General features: G+C 36.7%; 1 protein-coding gene across 5 annotated transcripts in view; it reads left to right on the top strand.

The window, feature by feature from the left end:
• Positions 1–22,366, top strand: part of ROBO2 (roundabout guidance receptor 2) — a 602,415-nt gene that overhangs the window by 566,004 nt on the left and 14,045 nt on the right. For 3 of the 5 annotated variants that reach the window (XM_077994327.1, XM_077994324.1, XM_077994325.1), the window contains exons 22-25: positions 3,687–3,947; positions 8,508–8,713; positions 18,862–19,044; positions 21,508–21,681. In XM_077994327.1, the coding sequence (XP_077850453.1) occupies positions 3,687–3,947; positions 8,508–8,713; positions 18,862–19,044; positions 21,508–21,681 (824 nt within the window). The remainder of the gene's footprint in view (positions 1–3,686; positions 3,948–8,507; positions 8,714–18,861; positions 19,045–21,507; positions 21,682–22,366) is intronic. The other 2 variants (XM_015128844.3, XM_077994326.1) reach the window with 1 other exon arrangement.

The raw sequence follows: 22,366 nt of genomic DNA, 5'->3' as shown, positions 1-22,366 counted from the left end.
GCTTAGACATAGTCAATGGTTGGAATAAAGCGAAGTAAATATTTTTATTCAGACCATTCTGTTGTTTTCATAGATGAATTTGTAAGTGGCAGGCAAGATTGATTAGAGGATGGGAAAAACTAAAAGCAGCAAATCCCACCAGGACAGTGAGTTACAATATTTTAAAGCAATAGGATCTTTTTCCATGTGAAATTTAATTGTGATCTCCAACATATAAAACAGATAAAAAAGGCATCAATTTTTTAGAGCAATATGTTTTTTCAATTCAGATTAGCACTGCTTACATAGTCAATTAAATGGGAATACAGTTTAAATGATGGTGTTTTCTAGTATAAAAATTGCTATTTGTGGCCGGGCATGGTGGCTCACGCCTGTAATCCCAGCACTTTGGGAGGCCGAGGTGGGCGGATCACAAGGTCAGGAGATCGAGACCATGGTGAAACCCCGTCTCTACTAAAAATAGAAAAAATTAGCCGGGCTCAGGGGCGGGCGCCTGTAGTCCCAGCTACTGGGGAGGCTGAGGCAGGAGAATGGCGTGAACCCGGGAGGCGGAGCTTGCAGTGAGCCGAGATTGCGCCACTGCACTCCAGCCTGGGCGACAGAGCGAGACTCCGTCTCAAAAAAAAAAAAAAAAAAAATTGCTATTTGTAACACACTAGTGTGTGTCTGTTGTTTATAATGTCTAATATTATAATAGATATTCAGGAGGAAATACTGCTATCAAACCACACAGGACTTCTGAAACAGGGTCTTGCAACTCATTTACTGCGTAGCCTCCTCAAGAGAAGAAAATGGCCATGGGAACGAAAATAAAGGAGTTAAAATGATAACTAGCTTTGAAGGAAGAATCTTTGGAATTTTGGAAAAAGAGTTTAGGGGTCTAAGGAAATTGAACATCCAAAGATACTATTATTCCCCCCAAAAAAACAAACAAACAAAAACCCTTTCTGTAACTATCTGTCACCCACAGGAAAATGTCAGACTCCTTGTAGGGGCTGACAAGGCCTTCAGTGACCAGCCTATCCCTAACTCTCTTGCTTCTTCCATGGCCAATTTTCTTCTTTCTTTGCCAGCTCTTGGCATTTAGGGAAGTATTTGAACTCTTCAAATTATTTTCTCTTCCTCTGGGCTTCCACACGTGTTGCTTAAAATATTCCTTTTACTGGTGGTCAACATAGCCCTGCCCCACTCCAAAACTAGTTTAGACCTCCTGCTTTCTGCTTTTGTAGCATCATTGATTATTTGTTTCATATCAGCTTTCCCCACTGAAGTGTATGCTCTGTGAAATAGATTTAGGACCCTGACACATAACTGTCCAAACAAATAAATTTATAGTTGTTTTTTAAATAAAGTTTATATTTACATCTCTTTTAGGCTCACAGCAAAATTGAGCAAAAGGTACAGATTTATCCCAGCCCCCACACATTGATAGCCTCCCTAGCTATCAACATTCTCCACCAGAGTGGGACATTTGTTACAAATGATGCACATACAGTGACACATCATCATCACCCAAAGTCCACAGTTTACATTAGGGTTCTCTCTGTGTTGCACGTTCTGTGGATTTGGACGAATGCAATACATGTGTCCACCGTTATTGTACAATACAGAGTGGTTTCACTGCCCTGAAATTCCTCTGTGCTCCGCCTATCCATGGCTTCCTCCCATCTAGCCTCTGGAAACTAGTCATCTTTTTCCTGTCTCCATAGTGTTGCCTTTTCCAGGGTGTCAAGTAGTTGGAATCGTATTGTGTGTACCTTTTTTAGACCTTTCACTTGGTGATATGCGTTCAAGTTTCTCCCATGTCTTTCTATGGCTTGACAGCACATTTCCTTTTAGCAACAAATAATACTTCATTGCGTGGATATACTGCAACTTATTTATCCATCTACCTACTGGAAGACATGTTGGTTGATTCCACATTTTGGCAATTATGAATAACACCAATATAAATATACAATTTCAAATTTTATGATAAATTCAGCTTTTAAACAGAATAAATGAAAAGGCTTTCAAGTGAAATATTCAAGAATCATCCAGACATTTATGAGTTACTGTTTGTAAGAAGGATCAAGACTACAGATGTAGATTTCTGATATTTACTAATACCACAGTTTCCCTAATGAATAGCTCCCATGTATGAGAAACTGTACTAGGTGCAAGAAGTAGCTGAGAATTACAGCTTTCTTGAATTTAAGAATCTCACAAAATAGTGGGAGAAAAGAGACACAGAAACAAATAATCTCAATATAATATGGGGAGTACCGCAACATAAGCATTATGGAATTGCAATTAATTCCATTTGGAGTAGGGAAGAGAAGACTTCACGAAACTGATGACATTTGAAGTGACTCTGGTTGAAGGAAGAGTAGGCACTTACAAGCAAGTGATTTGAGAACAGTCATAAACAGAGGCAGACTTTAGAAAAAAATAGAGTATATGGATGTTGAGGAAATAGTGCGAGATTAAGCTAGAAAGATGGGTTTATCAGATGAGGATGGGTTTTTTAGACCCACCTAATGAGTTTGAGAGGGTTTGTTTTTTTTTTTTTTTTTTTAATAATGCTAGTTATAATCACTGAATACTTTTAGGCTTAAGCATGATGTGAATGAAGATTTTAGAGACATAAATCTGTTGCATGTGGGTGAGAAAGGGTAGAAGAGAAGTTGATACCAGAAGAGTACGAGAAAGCTAATGAGCTAGTTTACAGCAGGAAACTGATGTGTGATTGTGGGAGTGGGGATTAAGTGTAGGAGAGTCACTAGATATTTAAGAGGTTGAATTTATAAGACCATTATATCCAATAATATTATTTATCTTTTCCTTGTCTGTGTTTAAAAGGATATTATAATCTATTTGATTTCTGAAAGTATTCGGACTACAGAGAATTGAAATAACAATGCTATTGATTTTGTCTCATGGTTAAAACTTTTTGGATTAATTTTCTATATTCGCAGACCACAGTCCCTAAAAAAATATGGTTTTAAATAATTGTTATATTTTACACTCAAAATTTTTTAAAAGGATAGATCGCATGCTAAACTTTTTTTACTACAATAGAAGTATCATTTTTATTTTATAGGGCAAGGTTCTGAACTCCCGTTTTATGTTTTACATTTGGATGACAAGATAAAGAACATTGGTTTTTACTGAGAAAATTAGGAGAATCAAAGAGATACTGAATGCATTTATATCATAGTCTTAATGACATATGGAATGAAAGGTTGTCAGATATCTAGAATAAGAATAAGTAAAATTCTCCAATACTTCTTAGATAATCAATCAGCTATATTGGCATGTAATGTTGGTGCACAAGTATGAACAGGCGAAGGAAGTAGTTAAATCTACGAGCACTAAATTCATTAATTGTCTTTAATTAGCAATTTGGTTTTTTCACATGAGTAAGTTTGTTGGGAGTTATTGCCTCTTGTAACTGTGGGGTAACAATTAGCTAATAAGGTCTTTTAAGAATAAATTAAGATATTGAGATAACAGATGTAATGACAATTAGAAGTTAAGATAACAGCCAGGTGATTTACTGTGGTGACACCAACAGCTTCAGGAAGAAATAAACCGCAAGAGCATTTCAGATACCATGTGGTTGCTACTTACTGCCAGTATAATTGCGTGCATGTATGTGTATGTGTATTTGTGTCAATGTGCATATTTTTCTCATTTAATTTCAGCTATGACAGTGATAGCTGGTGCCCACCATTGCCGGTACAAACTTACTTACATCAAGGTCTGGAAGATGAACTGGAAGAAGATGATGATAGGGTCCCAACACCTCCTGTCCGAGGCGTGGCTTCTTCTCCTGCTATCTCCTTTGGACAGCAGTCCACTGCAACTCTTACTCCATCCCCACGGGAAGAGATGCAACCCATGCTGCAGGCTCACCTGGATGAGTTGACAAGAGCCTATCAGTTTGATATAGCAAAACAAACATGGTAAATATCTTCATTAAGTCAAGAGACCCATACTTTCAACACATGGATTTTTTTAAAATAAATTCACAAGAGATTCTGATAGAACTACACAGCTAAGTTTAAAAGTGATTTTGTATAACTCCTTAATCATTTAGATAAATGTATTCACTGCAGAAATGTTAAATAATTTGGCCAAAACTAGAACTAGAACTGAAACTGGAACCGGAACAGGAGCTGGAACTAGAACTAGAACTAAAATTAGAACTAGAGCAAGAATTCAAATCTGCTGTATTTCAGGCTGAAGTGCTCTTGGCTACACCAGAATCTTCTCTAATTTATGGTTTATCTTCAGTTAGCATATCCTTGAACTCACATCCCATGATGTAATAAAAGACTCGTTTTAGATTCCTCAAAGTGCCTGTGATTAATTCTGTATGTGGTTGTCAATATGTAAATGTGAGCTTCTGCAAATCACATATGGTCAGTATTAGTTATTAAAAGACTCTCTTTACCTGGGTTAAATGCAACAGAAAAAAACAACAATATTAGTATCAGTAAATGCATGAAAAGCAGGAGTAATCAGATATTTCACATTTCTTTTTCTAATCAATCTATAAACTTCTATAAACTATAGGTGGCAATTTACCTAGGTATCCTGAGGAATTAACACAGATATATAAATGAGAGTAACTCTCACAATTTTATACAGGTTTTTTTGTTGTTGTTATTCAATCTTTCTATTTTAATCCTCAAAGGCAAGACTGTTACATCACTATTTTAAATCTCCATGTCATACTCCAATTTTCTTCTGTTGATTTACACTTTGTTCTTGAAGTCTGAGTAAATTTTTTAAACAGTATTTGTTTTGTTTTTTAAAAGAGTTCTAGCCTTGGGGATAAATAATGCTTATGCCCATTATTAATGAAGAATTTATTTTTAAAATACAGCTCACTGTGCATAGAAAGAGATACCAAAAGCAGGAGTATTACCTAAAGATCATGACAAACAGCCTCTTTTCTCCAGATAAGACAATCTGGAACATTTTCCAACAACTGTCAGATGCTTTCTCAAAGGTCAAAGACCACTTGCCGTTAAACGCTATTATTTTTCATCAATCTGCTTTTTATAAAACGTCACTGTGTAAGTTGAAGTCAGCTGCTTCCAGAGCCATAGAATCCCTTCATGTTAATTAATGAAGCAATGCAGTTTGGTTGTCTAAAGCACAGACTCAGGCTGAAGGGTTCTCAGATTTGCCTACATTTTAGAACCATTTGGATAACCTTAAAACATATTGGTACCTGGGCTCCACTCCAGAGAAACATTCTGACCGCCATGATCTGGAATTTGACTGCGACAGCCAAAGTCGGGACTACTGCTGTGCAGATGAACCCGTCTTACTGGCTGCATGACTTTGGGCAACTTACTCAACATTTACATGCTATAGTTTCCCCATGTGTAAAATGATGGTGATAATAGTAATTAGCTCATATAGGAAATTAGGGGGCAGTCCCCAAGACCACCTATATTTCTGATAGCAAGTATAAGTTTCAGGGGTCCCTAAGACCACCCTGAAGTTTGAGAATTTCCTATAGTAAGTCATGGAACTCACCAAAAGATTTTACACCCAAAGCTACAGTTTATTACAGTGAAAAGATATGCATTAAAATCAGCCAAAAGAAGAAATGCATGGGACATAGTCCAGGAAAATTCCCAAAGCAGAGCTTCCAGTTGTCCTCTCTCAGTGGGATCATAGACAGCGTTACTTTCCCAACAAAAAGCGTGACATTAAACACCAGGGAGAATTGCCAGCCAGGGATGGGCACACCTTCCCTGAGGTCCTGCGACTTCACTTTGGCTCTGTCACACAGACATTGTTGACTACCCACATGGCTGACCTCAGTTTCCAGCCCCTCCAGAGGCTGAGGTGATACCGTGCAACTCCAGGCCCCACCATAAATCATATTGCTGTGCTTTCTGGAGTAGCCTAAGGTCTCTAGGTAAACAGAGAGACTTTCATCAAGCAGGACATTCTAAGGGCTTAGAGATTACCTCCCAGGAGTAGAGGGCAAAGGCCTAATCTCTCTTGGGTCGAGCTTCAATTCTTCTGTTACATATCCTAATTTTTGTGAGAATGAAATGAGTATGAACTTATATACTACTGTACCTGGCTGTGTATTAGCTGTTGTTATTTAGAAAGGCCTGGGTTTTCACCCCTGAGTTCTTCACTGCTGTCTTCCCACACTTAGAAGACTGTACCACTTAGTAAGTGCTTGATAGATATTTGCTAAAAGAATGAACAAATTAGTTCATCTCCACCTGCTCCAAACACCCATAGAGGATACCCTGTTTCTTTTTCTGAGTGTGTTCCTACTCAACCAGCAATCTTTCAGAACGTCTTGGCTGACTCTACCTATGAGAGTTATGAGCCTGCATGTGCTTCTGGTTTGGAAATGACTCTCCATCCGGGTTGCACATCGACATCATAGGAGGACCGTTGAACAAATAATAATTCCCAGGCTCCACCTCCCAGGATCTGTTTCTATTGATTGATGACGTAAACAGCACAGTGCCTGTCACTGGAAGATATTTATGAATGGGTTATGTATCCTCTTCCTGTATTTCATTTTACCTCTTAATTTTGCTTAAATAGGAGTACATTTTTCATCCATCAAGGTATATTTGTTTTATCAAGAGGTGTCAACAGTGATGTAGGGACCAGAGTGTTGGTCTGATCCATGCTTTCCAGGACCAAAGTCCACACCCTTATAGGAGAATGAATCATATTGCCCTATAGCTTGTGGCTCATCTCTTGGCTGCCTCCCTTCCCAATTCATAAGCAGATTGGAGGCAACATTTATAGCAAGATGTGCTCATCTATCCTCAAGCTTTTCTGTAGTAATACTTAGGAAACTTGCTATTTCTTCTGATTTTTCAACTAGCAGGCTGTGATGAATGCCAGATACTAACTTGGGGCCTCAACTTCCTAATCTATTAAAGAATGAAGATTGGGGTCTGATGATATTGAGGTAACTTCCAGAAGTAGAAATTGTTTTAACATTGAAATATCAAGAATCCTGTTAACATTGAGGTTGGTTACAAGTTCAAGAAGCCATTTGGGAGAGGAATATTAAACAAATTCGGGAAGATTAAAATACTTTCCCCAAAGCATGCAAATGACAGAGAAAAATAGTCTAATGTCTTTCATTCACGAGCCAACACTAAAAATGCATAGTACTTTTTAATATCTCCCTTGAATAGGAGATATTAAATACCTTACCTTTTTTATGAAGGCAAAGAAAATACTATGTTAAAACATGTAGTACATTCACTTTTTAATGCTGGTAACAAATAACAATGAATTGATTTCATTTAGCATTTTATGGTTTTGAAGAAAATCTGGGTAGACGCAAAACAAATCAACTGGACCTTACTGCCCAGCTTCACATTTTGTTAGCTACCTGGTTTGAAACAAGTCACTTAAATTTGACCTTCACTTTAATAAATTCTGAAGAAGGTTGGGCCAAGCATGATAGCTCATGCCTGTAATCCCAGCACTTTGGGAGGCTGAGGCAGGATGCTTGCTTAAGCCCGGGAGTTTCAGACCAGCCTAGACAATATAGTCCCACTCTACAAAACATTTAAAAACTAGTTGGGCATGGTGAAGCGCACCTGTAATGCCAGCTACTTGGGAGGCTGAGGCAGGAGGATCACTTAAGCCTGGGAAGTCAGGGATGTAGTGAGCCATGATTGCATCTCCAGCCTGGGTGGCAGAACAAGACCCTGTCTCTCAAAATAAATAATGAATGAATGAATGAAGAAATAAATAAGAGTTGATAATGCATGATCTATTTATTTCATAAGGCTGAGATTAGAATTATTTATTCATTGCAGAAGGTTTATGTAATACACTAGTGTTCTAAACAGAGAGAATGCTTAGATGAATCGTTTATGCCTTTGAGGAGTTTAAGATTTTGGTGAGTGAGACAGATGCGTAAATAGCTACTAGAGCAGAAATCAGTTGTGCCTGCCCTAGACTGGGTTACAGTGAACGTGGAAATCGCCTTCCAGCCTTGATGTGAGAGGGATCGTGCGGGGAGGAAGCCTTCTAGGGTGGGGAATGTGTTCAGGGTTGGGAGGTAGGGAGTACTAGGTCCTCATGTGACATCTTTTCTTCATAAGGGCCAGCAGGCAGCATGGGTTACACAGACTGAGTAGAATTTTGACACTAAACTGGGAACAAAGGTATAGTATTTTTGGAGAAAAATGTCCACTTTAAATAGTTACTCATGGCGAATATTCCTAGTCCCCTCTAGATGACTTCTTTTCACAAAAATCCTGGGTCCGTATTTTTTTCCTCCATGTATTATCCCAAGAGAAGAGTTTAGTGGTCTATGTTTTTCTTGTTTGGTGAAGCTTATATTCATAGTCACTGTCTCTGCTGAAAGCATTACGAGCTCCAAAATTAGTTAATGGAAAGGAAGAAGACAATATGAGTCACTATAGCATGCATTTCATTAAAATTATGATTTTGTTGCATGTTAATGAGTTTCTTTTCTTTTGTAAATTTCATTTGAATTCTAGGCACATTCAAAGCAATAATCAACCTCCACAGCCTCCGGTTCCACCATTAGGTTATGTGTCCGGAGCCTTGATTTCTGATTTGGAAACAGATGTTCCAGATGATGATGCTGACGACGAAGAGGAAGCTTTAGAAATCCCCAGGCCCCTGAGAGCGCTGGACCAGACTCCTGGATCCAGTATGGACAATCTAGACAGCTCGGTGACAGGTAATGGAACCAATTTAATAGGAATAACGGACCTATTGGTAACGTTAAAATGCATCAAAAATCAACTACTTCCTTATTGTAAGATTTATTCCACTCCATCTATTTCTGTAACATTTCAAATATGTTAATATTGAATACAAAATTCAAAAAGGATTTGGAAATACTTTTGCTTTCCTGCAAAAATGATAAGAAAATTCATGAATTTTAAAGAGCTTTAAAGACATGAAAGAAAACTCAATTGTATCAAGGGCTTTCATGAGAAGTTCACTCTACTAGGAAACCAAGTCTATTACATGAAAACCTTGACTTTTAGAAATGATCTTTTTTATATATCTCAGGAACAACATATGAAGTGAATGCAATCTTAAAATGCTTCTTGATATTTCACTCTGTAAAATCATTCACTGATAGAAAGTAAGCAAGTCTCCTGAATAAGGCACTTTAAGGTTGCACAAGGTATTATTTTTAGAGTGAAGAAAATGTATAGCGAGATAAACCATATGTTTATGCATTTCACATTGCTGAATCTAGTAAATGCTTCTCTTCCAAGAAATGCAGTTATTTTTTCTGTGTACTTCTTTGGCTTCCTCTTGCCTTGTTCACCAAATGAAACGGTTCCATTGGAACTCTTCTATGATGATCCCAGGACTGAGGTATAACCTATTTTCAGGGATTTAAATGTACCAAATTTTTTTAAAAAAACTTTAAATCCTAATATGGCCACAATGAATATGGAGAAAACTAAAAATTCAGTCTTTCTATTCAAATAGATATACATTGTTGGAGCCACAAGAAAATGCCTCCTACATGACTGTGTAGACAGAGCTACTACAAACTGAAGTCGGGTCTCTGCATTTCACTGGGTCTTCTCAGAAGACCGCTCATATTTGTATTTACTGTGATGACATCTTTCATCCTAGGAGGTATTTTACCACAATCCCACTTAATTATGCCAACAGCTTCCAAACTTTCACAGAGTTTACACAATGTGTTAGAGTTCTGCAAACACTGATGGAAACTGGCTTACGACAGTGATAAAGCAGCATCAATGCCTATGATTTTCCTCTGCATTCCTCCCCGAATTACACAATGTGTGATGCACGAGCCCATTTTTCAGTTTTTCTTCTTACGTAGGGGCTGCTCTGCTTGCCAGCCTAATTAAGATTTAAGAGCTGCAGATACACTGCTGTGGTTTGAAATCCAGATACAACGGATGGTGACAGAGCACAAGTTAAAATCTTCAAATGCAGAGAGCGGACTTATTAGTGCACTATTATGTTAAACCCTTTGCCTGAGTTTCCAGCATAATCTCCTTCAGGGTAAAATTCTGCATATTTTTGCATATTTCACTGATGATACTGAACTCTTTTCCATTAGGAATGCAGTAACAAACTGCAATAATGATGAAAAAAAGTCAGCTATAATCTGTGTAGTTCTTTTATTAAATATTATAATGTCAAAGATGATAAATATGTCTATAAATCAGGAGAATGCCATTTTGCACTTTTACATGCTCACCTGTGACATGTTAGGCTACCTGATATTACTGCAGCTCAAGCAATCTGCATTTCTCCTGTAGCTAGTGTAATGTTCACTCCAAATGAAGCTTTTATTGCTAAGAAAAAAAGTCTGGTTTCCTCCTTGAATTCACTGCTTAATTACTGCCATATATAAAAACCTCAGGGTGTTTAGGTTTGTATTCCATGATGAGCTTATCCTATGAATAATACATCTCTTTAGTGAAAGAAGTTGTGCTCTACGCAAAAGTAGCCAAATACAAACCCACCCTTTTTTTTCTCCTTCTCTTCCACAATAACTTTGTGGAGACGGTGTGATCAAAGATTTAATTTGCTTTCTATGGTATGTGAGTGAGTGCTTATAAGTGTGTGTGTGAGAGAGAGTATGTGTTAGGTGTGTGAGTGTATTGGAATGTGGATGTGGGTGCTTGTGTAGGGAGTATGTGTAACAGAGTATGTTAGGTGTGTGAGTGTATTGGAATATGGATGTGGGTGCTTGTGTAGGGAGTCAGTATGTGTATAAATGTGTGAGAGTGTAGATGAGGCTGTAAGTGTGATAAAGTGTGTGCGCATGCGTGCATGCAGACATGTATGAGAATAGCCCTGAGGTGGATGTATATAGAGACTGAATATTAGAGAAATCAGCAGGCCAATGAATGTTGTTCTAACGTGCTTATGTTTTCCTCAGACTCTTAAGGCTAGTTTAATAGCACTGACTGAGGTGGGCAATAAAACAGGCATTATTTCTACGAGCTTTTTATGTTTTTTACATGGTAAGTGCCCATACAGTGGATGCGGATCATACCACCAGTTACTTTGGATTCTAAATATGTTTGTGGTGTAAATAAATTAGGCATTACCTCCCCCTGAAATTTTGTTAGTTATTTTCACTTTCTTGAAACTAATGACCGTTTTATTAAATAGATATCACAGTTACAGGAGGCAACATGGGTTACACAGTCCCTGACACTCTGAAGCCAATCAGAATATTGGGTTCCAGTCCCTGAAACTCTGAAGCCAATCAGAATGTTAGTTCAATAACACCCCTGGGATGGGCTAGTAAGCCCGTATGTGAAATTACTCAGGATTTTATTTGGATATATTGCACTTCACAGCTGCCATATTAGGGAATATATCAGCAGTTATTCAGGGACAGAAACCATTTTTTTGTAAAGAAATAAGCATGTTAACTGCAAAAGTTTTTATAGCAACTACTTTGTGAGGGAGTTCTTAAATTTTGAAATGATGGTCTATGAGGGGAGAAGGCTAAAAAAAGACGAAAGTAACAGCAGTTCCATATCCCATGATCTCGGTACTGGATAATAGGTATTTGCAGGTGTGCTGTTAATATTTCTTTCTTTCTACAACAAACACGTATTGAATGCCTATTACTTCTAATCACTTGGCTAAAAATTTAGATTCAATAATAATAATAGTAATAATAGGTAACACATATACAACCTTTACTAAGTCTCGCTCTGTGGCCCAGGCCGGAGTGAGCGGCGCCATCTTGGCTCCCTGCAAGCTCCGCCCCCCGGGTTCCCGCCATTCTCCTGCCTCAGCCTCCCGAGGAGCTGGGACCACAGGCGCCGCCACCACGCCCGGCTCATTTTTTGTATTTTTAGTAGAGACGGGGTTTCACCGGGTTAGCCAGGATGGTCTCGATCTCCTGACCTCATGATCCGCCCGCCTCGGCCTCCCAAAGTGCTGGGATCACAGGCCTAAGCCACCGCGCTCGGCCCATGCAAGGCGTCTTTCTCAGCAGTAGCCTGTGTTTCGTGTGGTCGCATGAGCTAAGAATGGTTTTTCACATTTTTGAAAGGGTTGTAGGAAAACAAGAAACAAACAAACAAACAAAAACTAAGAAGAATGTATGACGGGGACAGCAAAGCCTAAAATATTTAGTGTTTGTCATTTTACAGAAAAAGTTTGCCGATCCCTATTATAAAGTTTTAGTGTATGTTAATTCATTTAATCCTCACAACCCTACTAGCAGTATTATTTTCATTTACTAGACTAAAAAATTGAGTCACCGAGGGTTTTAAAGCCTTTTTCCAGGTTACCCACCTGATAAATGGAAGAAGAATGTTCAAAATCAGTCAGTCTTACTCTGAAGACAAATTATCGTGATCCCTGCTCTGGGAACACACACCTTTCTTCTGATCTGTGGCATAGGTTTATTTAAGAGGAAAATAATATGCTGGTTTGTTGCTTAATATGTGGAACTGAGTGTGTGTGTATATAAACACACATGAATAAATATGTATACAAGCACAACATATAATTTTCTCTCTAGAAACTTTAGTCCTTTTTCCTTACGCATTTAATCAAGATCAAGATATTAATTTTAGATGTGACTTTTGTGATTCATTTTTTTCACATTCAGTTCTATATTTATAGTGACCCATGCTACCGAAATTCAGCTCTAGCAGCACTTTTTGCAGTGAACCTCATTTTAATAATTTTCGTAATCTATGCTCATAATGCACACTCGTTTGATTGTAATAAAATACAACATGTTTATTTATTACAGCTCACTGGACGCTGTTTGCGCTAGAAAGTGAACATAAAGGCTTGTCTTCAGGAGTAAGCCTGTAATTTCCTCCTAAATGCCGAACCGTTGGGTAACGGTGGGGGGAGGGCTCCAGTACTTCTTTCGGTAACTTCCATGGTGGGAGTCAAGGGTAATTATTTCCCGAATTTAATGACACCACCAGGAAAAACAAGGCAGTAGGAGAGAGCGCAGGGGGAAAATGTCCTCAACGTGTAGCAAAGATTCTAACTGCCTCAGTGATCACAAAAAGGAAGACTGAGATTGTGTCCTGTTCAGTGAGACAAGTAGAAAGTTTCCTCGACTGCTGGACTCCACAGGAATCCCACAGCTGAAAGGAAGTCCTGGCTCTATGTTTTCTTTATTATTATTATTATTATTATTATTATACTTTAAGTTCTAGGGTACATGTGCATAACGTGCAGGTTTGTTACATATGTATACTTGTGCCATGTTGCTGTGCTGCACCCATGCTCTATGTTTTCTAGTTTATGTTTTTGGAGGTTTGTACTGGAACTCCCACAGCAGATCGATCTGGAAACGGTGAAACCTGGCGGCCTCGCCATCTGACTCAACCACACAGCTTTTAGAGCCTCGGCCACTGAAATATTTGACCTGAAACTTTGCTTTTCTACAAAACTTAAAGGAAAATAAGTTTAGTATTGAGGAAAATTTCAGGGATAATGCCACAATAATAAAATTAATTTCTTAGACTACTTCAACAGATTTGATGTCTTTAAAGAACAATTAAATATATATTTCAAAATTGAGCAGATAAAAAGGGGAAGGGGGACATTACACATGTAATTTTTATCTGAGTGAAACAAGGTATCAAGCATCATATGTCCTAATGAAGATATTTTTAATTGCTTATTTTGCTTTCCATATGTATGACACATTCCTTTTCTTTTTTTCTTTCTTTCTTTCTTTTGTTTGTTTGTTTATTTGTTTGAAATGGAGTCTCGCTCTGTCACCCAGGCTGGAGTGCAGTGGTGTAATCTCTGTTCACTGCAACCTCCGCCCCCCAGGTTCAAGAGATTCTCCCGCCTCAGCCTCCTGAGTAGCTGGAATTGCAGGCCCGGGCCACTACTTTGAGCTAATTTTCTTGTCTTTTTAGCAGAGACAGGGTTTCACCATGTTGGCCAAGCTGTTCTTAAACTCCTGACCTCAGGTGATCTTCCCACTTTAGCCTCCCAAAGTGCTGGGATTAGAGATGATTACACATTCCTTTCTCTCTGAGGCATGCAGGTAGAATCGTTGCATATTCAAAATGTTTGAGTGAAAGAAGAAGTTCTGCAGATTTGACATATTTTTCTACATGTAGGCAAAGGTCAATATTTGGATTAATTCATCTAAAGATGTTTGTAGCTGCAGCTTTTACTCAACAGGTAGACAAATAATATTGAATAGGAAAAGTTCATAGATTAAATATTGGTTGAAAAAAACAGGGGACGGCTAGTTTTTGTATCTCATAAAAATGGTAATGCAACAATTAGCAGGGTCATATTATGAAGCACAGACTTTACTCTAGCTTAATGGATCTAAGGATAAGCATTTATCAGCAAGGAAAGATTTAGCATAAAATGACATGTAAATGAATTGATGACTGATCATAAATTAATTTTAGTGCTGAAGATGTAATAGAGACACAGCAAGATGCCACTTTATCATGGTATTTTACTGCTCAGTAACATTCGAGCAACAACTTAATGTCCTATGTGCAGGACTACTTTAACAGCTTGAATACATTTGAGATATTTTTGTGGCCTTTCTGCAATTTAAATCAGGGAAATTTGGAAAGATTGAAAATGTAAACACAAATAAATCTGGCTCTCTGACATAAATTCATTTTTCATTAAACATTTAAATATGTATTGATTATGTTTGGGGTTAAAACATGTCAAATTGGTATGGAGTGCTTATAATTTGTAAGAAGCCTCTAGCCGAATTGGTTTTACCTGGTGTTCATTTTAATTTTCATGTTTATACTTATGTTTATGAAAGAAAAATCAGTTATCACAAAAGTGACTTACTTTTAAATTTGTGAATTCATGTTTTTATTTTTGTTCATTCATTATCTTTTACTTCTCTCTCTCTCTCTTTTTTTAGAGGGGTAATTGTTTACCTAGATCTTCAGCTCATTGTTCATGTTTAAATCTCAACATTTTTCCTTTTTTTAGAAAGGCCACTAAGAGGTAAAATCAGTGGATGTTCAATATATTTTAGCCATTTTACAGAAGGAATTTTAATATTTTATATACTATTTGATTTATGGAATGTGGCCAAATGTCTTTTAAAAATATTTACCATAGATATGCGCATTCCATACATCTTAACCAAACTGTAGAGGAAGGGATGTCGAAGATACCAGACAGAGAGGTGGAGAGATGAAAAGAAGGAGAGAAAATTTCTTTCTATGTTCCTTGCCCTCCGTTTTGAAGGCAAACACAACTACACTAACATGAGACACTTCTGTCTCTTCGGATTGGGTCATGAGATTTCCTGTTGCCTGATAATGGCCAAGTATCTGTGGTCACATATCTTGAATTCTGAAGTCATCTATCTTGTCTCTTTGCTCTTACAAGAAGTACAAAAGAAAGAATAGCTGATGTTCTTTCTGTATTTACCAATACTCACTTGAAGCCCTGTCTTCCATGTTACTCTCTCTTCCCAGAGGGAGACAAAAAGCAGCAGGGAAAACTTGTTGAATAATTGGGAGCTTTAAGGACATACAAGGAGCACTAAAGGCTGGGAGAGAGGCAGAGCAAAGACACAAACGCAGGAAGTAGACCGTTTGTTTAAAGTATCACAAGTGTGTGTGTGTGGAAATGCTCGGATGAAGGACTGGCAAGTTACCACAGGGAGATAAATGGGATTATTTGAGGCAGAAAGTTAGGCTGATTCTCTGCTAGGAGGTCTCACAGGATATAATTTCTTCAGTGCTACTACTGTAGTGTAGGATTTACTGATTTCACCTCTCAATAGGTACACAGTCAGTTTTATAGGTTCAGAGACCAAATGTGTCACTCTGCTAGATCCTCAGGCTGGAATTACAAGCAAGCGGACATAGACATGAAACCAAAGAAACTCAACTATTTTTAGGCTGGTTATAGTGGAAAAATAAAAATTTTAGAAAACAAATCACTGGGCCAAGTGCATTAAGATGGATAAACATGGATGGAAAATTTACACTCCAAAGAAACTAAGCTGCCACTTAATGTAAATTTTTATCTTAATTTAAATAAGATATTGCTAAATATCAATATTTAAGTGTATCAAAGCATAACCAATACACACATATATATCACATATCTATATACTATTTATCATTATATTCCTTATTTAATAAACTTTCTAAGAGTTCCTATGAGAAAATTCTTTCTATTGCTAAGAAGTTACACATCAAATAATGTCATACACAGAATTATAGAATAATGAAAAAGTTGAATGCATTTAATTCCATATGCCTACTGTTTATTGAATTTCTAATGTAAAATGTCCCTGAACAAAAAATATGAAAATAAATATGAAATAGTTCCTAACCTCCAGAATTCCATTGTCTAGGAGAGGAAACACATGTGCAGCAGACCATAATATATAGAGAGAACTGATAAGCAAGTTTATGTGTAGTGTTTGGAAACCAAAGGAGGTAGAGAGATGGATTCTCTCTATAATAAGATAGAATTAAGGTGATAACAGAAATGGCATTTAATTTAGACTTTAAAGTTTGTCAGTGGTTAATAGCGTTAGTGGCAATATCTCTGTCTAAAGAATGAAAGATGATGTTATGTAAATGAGCAAGGAGACACACAGGCTGTAAGAGAGTGAATGAGGACTAATACACAGCAGGTACATTAGTCTGGTTTCACACTACTATAACGATATTACCGGAGACTGGGTAATTTATAAACAAAAGAGGTTTAACTGACTCACAGTTCCGCATGGCTGGAGAGGCCTCAGGAAACTTACAATCATGGCAGAAGACAAAGGGGCATGTCTTACATGGTAGCAAGAGAGAGAGAGAGCGCAAGCAGGGGAAATGCCAGACACTTATCGAACAACCAGTTCTCATGAGAATCCCTCACTGTCGTGAGAACAGCCTGAGGGAAACCGCCCCCATGATCCATTCACCCCCACAAAGTCCCCCCCTTGACACAGGGGGATTACAATTCGAGATGAAATTTGGGTGTGGGTGCAGAGCCACATCATATCAGTAGGCTAGGCTAGATATTGAATAGTTGCAAATACTGAATTAGCAGTTTGGATATGGCATTGGCTAGCTGGGTAAGGCTTTAAACAGGAACACATGTATGTAAGTGCTTCACAAAGATAGTGCAGAAAGCAATGAGGAAGACAGAAGAGATGAGAATGAAATTAGGTAGGAGGAGTTTAGGAGTGAAATAAGGTGAAGATTAAAGAGACGTTTATTTGGACAGTAAGAGCCGGCATTTAGAAGTACAGAAAACAGCACAGGGAAGGGACTGGGAGTGAGCTTCCAAATGTTTTTAAACCATCCTCAGTTCCAGAGTTTCGTATTCTTTTGTGACCCCCTCACTGAATGTCTTTGGTTTTTTTTCGTACCTAGTACAGCATTATATTGCAAAGCCTGCTGCATCATTTCTTCTTTCATTTTGGATTGTTGGTCCTTGACTTGTGGTTATTAACCCAGAAATGATTCTCTCAGAAGAGGCTCAGTTGCTGGTGTTATCTCGGCTTCCTTGCAGTGGCCTGTGTCAAGGGAATTTGTCTGAAAAGTAAAAAGTGTATCTCTGTGCTTTTGGCAACCAGAATCAAAACTCTATCTTTCTTTGCTACACTTAACACCCTTTCAACTTCTCAGATCATTCTAACCAGTTCAGCTTCTGTTTTCTTGGTATTGAAAGCGCATGAATCCGTGTCATTGTATCCTGGCCCCTTGACCAAAATTACAAATACTGCATCAGGGCAACACTCCTAACTATTCTGTAGTTGCTTAAATATTAGAGAAAAAAAAAAATAAATAAATGGTCTATAGCATTTGACTTTCATCTCTTTTATGTAAATATGTATTTGATTTATTTCGAAATCTGAAATTAGTTTCTTACAAATACTTTTTGCTCCTCTTCTAACAAAAATAGGATAAGCAATACTTGGTAGTTTTTTGTGTCGTGAATTAATGGTATACCAACATGAATAAATCTTGTAATATTAATTGTATTAAGTAGGAGATTATGTTGTTTGTTTTTGTCTAAGAAAATATATAAAATTATAAATGACTTGCTAGAAAATCAAGAAAAAATGTTTCTTCACAACTTACAGCTCTTTAAACATAAAATTAAATTTATTTTCCTCTATTCCCATGTTGCATTTTGCAGAAAAAATTCATGTTAATGCCGATGATAGTCCTTATAAATGTTACTTTTTAACATAAATCTTAGTACTAAAGAGAAAACTGGAGTTCTTAAATAACTTAAAGGGCAAAGTAAGCAAAAATAGCATTTAAATTAATAGAACTTCTTTAAAATACATTTATCTTATGTTCTAAGTTCATTTGCTTTGATACTGTTTATATGTTTTTTGTTTGTGAATTTTTGTTGTTATTTGTAATTAAGTTTCTATTTTAAAATCTTGAAATAATTTTTGCCTTTTATGATATAGTATAGTTTCTATGCAGATTATCTTTGGAGTCTGCATTAAATTCAAAATATATTCACACTATTTCTTCAACTGAGTCTGTGGTGAGTTTAAGAACACTAAGTTTGTTTTACTGAAAGTGTTCATTTCTGAATTATAGTAGCTTAAAATGTACATCACAACTCTCTTTTAGAAAATGATTGTGTAATGGTTTAAACAGTGTAAGAGGTGAACAGTACAGCACGTGCTTTGCTTATGTGTTGCAAACAGATACAGATTTTAAATGAGCTTCTTTCTTCTGCACAAAAAATGTTTAAAATGTACCTGATACTTGTATTTGGCTAAAGAAATCATGATGAAACTTCAAGGAAGAAGCGAGGACAGCCTACTTGCTCGTTAGTATAGTGTGTACAGCAGATGAGATTTTCAATATCTACAACTCACTAGACCACTACATTTGTTTTTAGGTTCAATGGTAAATGGATGGGGCTCTGCATCTGATGAGGATCGTAACTTTTCTAGTCATAGATCTAGTGTAGGTAGCTCCTCCGATGGCTCTATCTTTGCCAGCGGCAGTTTTGCACAAGCACTGGTGGCAGCAGCAGATAAAGCTGGTTTTAGGCTGGATGGAACCAGCCTTACAAGAACAGGTTGGTAGACTCCAAGTCAACACTCTTTGCATGAGAGAATCTTGTTCTTGGACACTGACCTCTTTTCTCCTGTTCTTTCCCCTTAGTGAGTCTGACTGTAGGGCTTTCTTTAATGTGCATGAACACAATTTGGATGCTGCATTACCAAAACTCTCTTCTGATGCTAGTTTTGCAGAGCCAAGAAAAGACTCCGCCTCTTTCTATCTCTGATTTTCCTTTCTCTTCACGGCTTTGCTGATTAATTGGAATAGGCTTCCCTTTTATATTACAGCAAAGCAGCAACTAAGATTGCCATTAAATTTTCAATAACTCACACTTTGCAAAATCCTCACACAATTAATAATGTACCCAGTGATTAAATTTACTCAGCTTTTATCTCCATTACTTTCCTTTGCCTCATCTCTTTCTGCAAATGCATTTTCTGGGAAGGTTTCCTTAGCATGGGGTAAATGGGTCTAAGGCTGTTGGTCTTACCAGTTCAAATAGCTTATGGTCTTATTAATCGTTTGGCTAGTAAGATTTTAATACAATAATTTATTATTTGTCTTAAAGGATGCTAATTAAAGATACACCCCACTGCATTTGCAAGTTGAATAAAATAATGACTACATGTGTATTTCTCTTTAGGGTAATTTAATTTTGATTTCTGAGAGTGGTAAGTAATCATATAAAAGAACAATTTTATAATTTTTCAAGTGCTCCCCATTCCACAAAAAAGAATGTGGGATTAATAATAGATCAGTAATTTGTAAATATTTGAAACAAAGTAACTTAGGCATGATGCGTGCTTTTATATTTGTATGTATAATTCTTAACTATACATATAAGAATATTCTAATATATGAATTAAACTGAACTTCCTTGCAAAACAAACTAATAAAACATTAAGTATGTTTGCAAAATCTTAACTGTTATCAAATAGTAAAGAAAAATGATTTTTACCCTTCTCTAAACTCTCAGGTTATAAAAATGAGTCATGGAAGTTTTCTTGGAATTATACCACCAATATTTCTTTTGAACATACATTAGCTATCTTTAAATGAAATAAAAAATATCTTCTAAGCATTGCAGAGGTTTATTTTTCAAATAGCATCCAAACTACAATATGTTATAATAGAACTGTTATCTGAATTGTCTTGCATTGTAAGGAATAAGTCTGAAACTTTATGTTGCTTGAGTGCTTTTTGTGGCATTAGCTGTAAGCAGAGCAGTGAGAACGTGCAAGGAAACTAATACATTAGAAAGCATAAGTGCATTTCTTGCATGTATGCTAATAGCTAATAAAGCATTAAGTAATATCCTGTCACATCGACTTAAGAAAATGTAACTACATACAATAATGTTGTATGAAATGAAAAAAAAAAAAAAAAGAAAAAACATATATTCTGCAGTGGCTTCATGTAATGTTCTGTATACGCTAATTAGGTTGAGTTTTATAATTATATTGTTTGAATCTTCTATATCCTTACTTTGCTTTTTTTCTAGTAAAATTATTTTATTTAGTTGTAATATCCATCTCTAATTGTTTGAAATAAAAATTTCCATGATCTTACTTGAACTGTAAAAAAAAAAAAATTAAAAACATTAAAAAAAAAAAAAGAAAACATACACAGGAGAGTAAATACATGCACATAAACCAGGCCTCTGTTACTATAATAAACATGGTATTAAAATTGTAAGGTGTTGAAAATTTATTAGCTAACCTTTTCCCAGAATATATTTCCCTGTACACCTACTCTAAACCACAAGAAAAGGACACAGCACATATCACTTTTCAATGAGAACTTGGAAGCTGCTCAGATACAATAATATTCACCAGAAAATACCTATTGCATGCTGGATATACAAGGTGATTTTAACCTGCTGTCCTCTACACAGATGTTATTGAGTTTATGCCAAAAGAGATAGAAGTCATCGTGTGTGTGCATAAGTGGTAAGGTCAATTTAATATATGTGTCTGAGCAGACCTTTCATGTAAAATTTCAGATGTAATTACCATATGGCATTTTTCTGTGTTCAGAGAGATTTTGTAAGTTTCCAAGGATGAAATTTTATTAAACAAATAAAACAGTATATACTTCATAGATAGCTTCTTTAATTTTAAGAACTAAAAGCTGCATGAATTTGCATACATCTTTGAAAATATCACTAATATTGTCAAGGTTAAATAGAAGTATAATCATGCAATATTGAGTTTTGGATTGGTGAATCTGTTTTATGTTCATTTGTTTGATTTTTGGGGAGGGTCAGTGGGGGTGTTGTTAGCTTATTAAAAATTGAACAAAATACGTGCACCTAAGAATGTAGAAAATATATTTTTCTACAGAGATGCACCAATATTTGCTATCTTCAAGTGTTATTTCTAGGTAGATTTACAGGTTAGTCATAGAGCAGGAATACAGGACGGAATCAGCAGGCTATAATGACATTCTCTAGAACCCATTCCCTTTATTTTCATTTTAGGAAAAGCCTTTACCTCCTCTCAAAGACCTCGACCTACCAGCCCATTTTCTACTGACAGTAACACCAGTGCAGCCGTGAGTCAAAGTCAGAGGCCTCGGCCCACTAAGAAACACAAGGGAGGGCGGATGGACCAACAACCAGCATTGCCTCATCGAAGGGAAGGAATGACAGATGGTAGGTTTCTTTCCTTTTCCCTTGTTTTCTCACTGAAGAGATGTGCTCCATGCAGTCATTTACTTAGATTAACGTAGTCATGGTGGCTTAGCCATTGCCTCATTACATAACAAGACAAACCTGGCAATATGGTCTTGTTTAAATAAAACACCATTTTTAAAAACAATCTAGAATTATTTCTGTGTTATTAAGCCTCAAGAAATACATGCCATACAATTTTTTGAGGTTGATTTTTTTTTTTTTTTTTTTTTTTTTTGCCATTCTGGCATCTTTCATAAATGCTTTTTAGTGAGCATTTTACTTTAAGAGTAGGAAAGAAAACAGAAGCTGCATGTGCACTTATATTGTCAGAACTTTTATAATATTAAATTACAATAGCTTAGCTGGTGTTTCACTTTTGGAAAAAAAGACTTTTTGAAATGATATAGTAATTTTTTAGTCACAAATTTCAGAGCCAAAATCAGGCTACAGGTCATGTAGTTGAAGAGTGTCTTTGTCTGGGCTGCTATAAAAAACATAGAGTCATGCATTGTACGACAATGTTTCGGTCAATGACAGACTGCATGTGAGACAGTGGTGCCATAAGGTTAAAATGCTGTATTTATGCTCTACCTTTTTTGTTTAAATACACAAATATAACACCATTGTGTTATAACTGCCTGTAGCACTCAGTACAGAAACATGC

This window comes from Macaca mulatta, chromosome 2 (genome assembly GCF_049350105.2).
Source record: "Macaca mulatta isolate MMU2019108-1 chromosome 2, T2T-MMU8v2.0, whole genome shotgun sequence".
In the NCBI taxonomy this organism is placed as follows: Eukaryota; Metazoa; Chordata; class Mammalia; order Primates; family Cercopithecidae; genus Macaca; species Macaca mulatta.
Note: the sequence above shows the minus strand (reverse complement) of the source record. Positions and strands in the feature narration are given on the sequence as shown.